Source organism: Protopterus annectens, chromosome 14.part0, assembly GCF_019279795.1.
Source record: "Protopterus annectens isolate FY-2018-M chromosome 14.part0, PAN1.0, whole genome shotgun sequence".
Classification (NCBI taxonomy): Eukaryota; Metazoa; Chordata; order Ceratodontiformes; family Protopteridae; genus Protopterus; species Protopterus annectens.
Window position 1 is genome coordinate 571,734,113 of NC_056748.1, and position 5,168 is coordinate 571,739,280.

General features: G+C 34.8%; 1 protein-coding gene across 1 annotated transcript; it reads left to right on the forward strand.

The window, feature by feature from the left end:
* The first annotated feature begins 4,174 nt into the window (after nucleotides 1–4,174).
* Nucleotides 4,175–4,588, forward strand: LOC122788706 (histone H4-like). The gene has a single exon (XM_044055600.1). The coding sequence runs from the start codon at nucleotides 4,175–4,177 to the stop codon at nucleotides 4,586–4,588; it is 414 nt and encodes a 137-aa protein (XP_043911535.1).
* Nucleotides 4,589–5,168: the final 580 nt, after the last annotated feature.

A 5,168-nucleotide genomic window follows, 5' to 3' on the forward strand; every position in this document is an offset into this window, starting at 1 on the left:
AATTATTATTGGCATCTAGGTAAAGCTTTATTTCATCTAGAAACCATTCTTTAATTCTTTAAATCCTTGTGCTTGTTAATAGATAGGCAGGTAGTCTTTGTCAGAAGTTTAAGGGGTCAGTATTAAGTGTTACATTGATGGTGATAGCATTGTGGTCAGACATAGGGCATGATGTCAGCATTACATTATCAGTTTTGCCCAGTAAAGAACTGGTTACAAAGATAATGTCTATGTTGATCTGTGTGCTAAATCTGTAAGAGTAGTGAGAATACTTCATGGAGGATAATATTTTTATACAATCAATTTCAATTAGGTTTCTGTCTTTTATGTAGTTGTTTAAGTGCTTGGCAACAGGGGACATCTTGAAGGACTTAGAGCTTGTGGTATCTTTGGAGGACAAGCTACAATTAATATTACCTGCTAATAGTAACTCACCATTAGACTTTAATGTCATGGTGTCTAAATGTTATTTTCACAGTTTTAGTCCCAATACCCGGTATCCAGTAGGTGTTTGCAAAAGTGTACATCTTTTTATCTAGTTTTAGTATGACTAAAGAAAGCATACCATCATTGCTTGAGTATGAGTCAACTATTTCTGGAATTCTTATTAATTTTTGTTTAAAATTAGGACACCTCTTCTTTTGTGGCTGTAGTTTGAACTTACCAAAATCTTATAATCCTTAAAGATTAATTTGTTTAGATCTTCTGTTATTAAGTGGGATTCCTGAATGAATGCAAAATCTGCTTTATGTAGCATTAAATATTTGTTGACACTACTCCTCTTCATGGGGTTGTTCAACCCATTGACATTAATAGATATAACGGTAAATACTATCATTTGATGGAGACTGCTTTTATAAGTAAAACTGAAAAGTGCTTTTCTTGCTTCATTATGGCAAATACATTTTTTAAACTGTTATGGACAATTTAAAAACTCTAAATATGAAAATAAAACTGTATATTTTAATAACCTTCTGCATGGATAAAATATATCCAGGCTTACAATATCTCTCATAGAAGCCACAAACTAACCCTCTCATGACATCAACTGGGAAAGTCCTAGCTACTGCAGGTTAATAGCAAGCAGAAGGGAAACTGCATGTACATTAAAAACATACAAAATTAAAAATTCAATTCAATAAATTATGCATGCTTGAACTAAGAACATGAAGCTGTATACAATTTCTTAAAATTCTTTTTATCTAAACAGACTAACTGAGATAAATTGATTAATCCTAATAATTGTTTGTTGCTATGAGTAAATACAGGACTGTAATGTCATTAAAGCAGACAGGAAAAAAGATGCCACTGTCAGAAACATATTTGTAATTCTTATTTAAATATAAATGTAATTCAGATTAAATAAATCACTATTTGCAGTATAACATATGCATATAAGACTTTTTAGATACAAAATAATTGCTAAATAAATAAAAACACAGTTCAAAAGATCATTCTTGAATCTGATTGGCTGTTAGAGTTCAGTGAAGAGAAACATGTTCAGAGGTCATGCCTACTTCCTGGAAGATAGCAGTTTGTTTCTCATGAGTCTGTGAGCTAACTGAAGCCTTTAGAAGCTTGAGCTTGTCAAAAATTGTCAAAATTCCATCAAAAAAGTAAGTAGGCGGGAATTTTCTAGTGAAGTGAAGTTTTTAAGCATAACTTGTATAATAATGAATATTTCAAATAAAGGCTCCAAATTACCAACCATACAGTTATAAGCTATATTAGCTAAATGGAGCACATTGCAGAAGTTCAGTTAAGTAGTAAATGTATATATAATAATAAAATGTCTTTCTTTTTAATTACTTAACAGTAACACAGTAAGCATTTCTCTCTCCTGCAGTAATTAAATACCATGACACTGGGACTAAAACAGAAAGGAAAGGCACATACATGAAGAAATAAGTATAGGATATAAAAGAAATATATATAAATATATGAAATTAGTAAGTGATTTTATACACTTTCACTAGTGCTATGCCATGTATATAAAGAAATAAAAGTAAAAAATAGTAGTTTGCAGTTGGATAAGATTTTAATTTACTTGAATTTTGAGGAATATAGCATTGTTGTGGGAAAAAATAGGAGAGAAAAAAGTTATATTACCTTATACGTATGATTCCACATTATTTAGAAGGAAGAAAAAAACTTGCATGAAAAGTGAAGTTATGTGTAAACATTTGTCTCTGGGTTTCTTTTTTTCTTTAATCCATAGGTTCAGGTTGACTTAAAAGGTTCTTTTTTTGGAAAAATGCGGATGCTTCTTCGAGAGAGTCAAACGTTTTCTTTCCTTCTAGCAGGGATAGTCTTATTCTTGCTGGAAATATGAGTTATGCTTTGATTCCTTCATTTTTAATGATCTTATTAGAGGAACACATGCTATTCTTTTGGATATTATAATGGGTGAAAAGTCATTGTCAAACCTGATACTTTGGTCACCAATTTTAATGGAGCAAGTGACCAGGCAGTTCTTAAAACAAAGTCTTTGTCTTGAGTGGAGATATCTTATAATAGAAATTGGACAGCTGTTTTTACTGGATACAGAAGTTGTAGCTAAAGACCTGTGTGTCCTTTCTATCCCGAAGGATAGTGCTTCAGGTAGGTTTAGGATTTTAGAAATCCAAGAAGTCAGGAAATACATTTAGTTATTTATTTATTTATTTATTTATTTTACATTTGTTAACTGGGAACGTCCGAATGGATACAGGTCCATTTTCAGCGGAGGCCCGGGGAGAAAAGCTCCACATGTACATAGATACAGAAGACTTAACAGTTATAGTTTTTTATATAATTACATATAGATACATGTTCCAGATATTGTTCCCCTCCATCTACTATGGGATGCCATAGATTATTATGTTGCTTCTCCTGATTCTATTCTCAGTGTTGTCTATCTTTTCAGTGAGTCTGGCTGGTGTTTTCTTGAAGAAGAATGTCTATGTTTTTCTCTCTTTCTGTTAACCTGTAGTCTATATCAGTTACAGAATCTTTCAAAGCAGCAGTCTGGGCAGTTTGTTATTTAAGGAATTAATTTAATAAGGTTATTTGTTTGGTGGTATCTTCTTTTATATTGTCCACTTTTAAGTTTAATTTGTCTATTTTACCCACCAAGTCTTGAACTGTAGTAAGGATTGTCGGTATTTCTTTCTTCATTGGTCCAAGTCTGACTTTCCTGGTAAACAAATGTTAAATAAATAAATAAAAATAAAATGATTTGCTCCCTCTTCTACTTTGTGCGGCATGATTTACTCCCACTATCCTTCCTCATTCTTAGCAAACTATGCCAATCACTTTGCTATCCATACCCGGATCTTCTTCCTCTAAAGGTAAAGGGCCCAATGGGAAACCAGGATCATCAATCTGAGTTCCTCCCTTCATGATCCTGCTTGTGGATTTGAAGAATTCCCATCTGGCACCAAATGACCTTGTTCTGTCTTCTGCCTTTTGCCAGTTAGGTACTCACTCTACATATTCCCATTAAATGTAATGAGTTGATATTTTCATGTAAGACCTCCAGATTAACCCCATACTCTCAAAACATTAGTTGCCTTAATCTGAGAGAGATTGCATGATAGAGATACAGTTATCAGCCCCCTTGCTTCCCAGATGCACTCAGTTGCTCTGACATTGCTCAGGTTGCCTCTGTACCTTTCTCTGACCTCTTCCTCTTTGCTCACAGCTAAGTCTTCCTTTATATCCTGCCAGACATTCTGATTCCTGTACAATGAAGACAACCAATTGTACCTGATATTCTGTAAACTCAGCCATGGCATGACAGCATCCTCCTTGCTCAACTTGAGTAAGTTTTTACCCTGTTCACTTCCTTCTCTGTCAGAAGTACAGACACTCTTCAGGCTCCTCTAAGAAAATATGTAAATTCATATCACACTTACCGTGGAATGAGCATCACTGCTGAACTCCATCCAAGGCTAAGTGGATTTCAGTGGAAGCCAGGGCAAGTCTTCTTGGGCTCCTTACTTTTCAAATACACAAACAAGATACCTCCTTCCTATTTCTCTCTCTCTGTCTTTATGTTTAATAAACTATTCACTGCAACTCAAATCACCTATAACCCCAGAAGACAAGCTAGAGGATGTCCACCCCTACAAACCCATTTTGTCAGACTGCACTTTAATACCTACTACTAATACAAAATTCAATTTGAGGGATCATGTCTGGTCATGGTAAAGGAGGAAAGGGTCTTGGTAAAGGTGGTGCTAAAAGACATCGTAAGGTTTTGCGAGATAATATTCAAGGTATTACAAAGCCCGCTATTCATCATTTGGCTCACAGAGGTGGTGTCAAGCATATTTCAGGCCTTATTTATGAAGAGACCTGGAGTGTTTTGAAGGTGTTTTTGGAGAATGTGATCTGCAACGCTGTTACATACACTGAGCACACTAAAAGGAAAACTGTTACAGCTATGGATGTGGTGTATGCTCTAAAACGCCAGGGCAGGACTCTTTATGATTTTGTATACTCTAATACCTATTGGTTCTCTCTACTTGCTCCTAAACAGTGGCAGTCACCCCCCCAATACTTAGCTGAATGCACTCCCACAGACTACAATTCAAGCACTATTTAAAACAGTATAAATGTAAGCACCCATCCAAATGGCACATTACTTAATTCAGTATCTACCACTCAGTAGACCTTTTCCAACTCAAGTAATACCTGCTTGTTACTGACTCATACATTTTCATCTTATTGCATGTTTTCATTCCTAATCAAGCTATTGATTTGCAAAACTCCCTGCCTTCTTCTCCTATCTGAATAAATTTTATTTCCCCCTTTCTGTTCTCATTATGTAAATGTGTGCGTGTGATTGTGTATATATATACACACACACACACACACACACACACACACACACACACACACACACACACACATACACACACACACACACACACACACACACACACACACACACACACACACACACACACACACACACACACAGAGCTTCTTGTATTTTAAGTGTGTACTCACATATGTTAACAGATATACAGCATATAATTGTATATTGTTTTATTACTTTCTGATGCAACCTGGGATGAGTTAGCAATTTCTCATTTTATAATCAATGTTCTACCCCAGTAAACAACTGTATACAAATAGTCATATAGAGCTCCTAAAACACCAGAGATATTAGGAAATCTCTC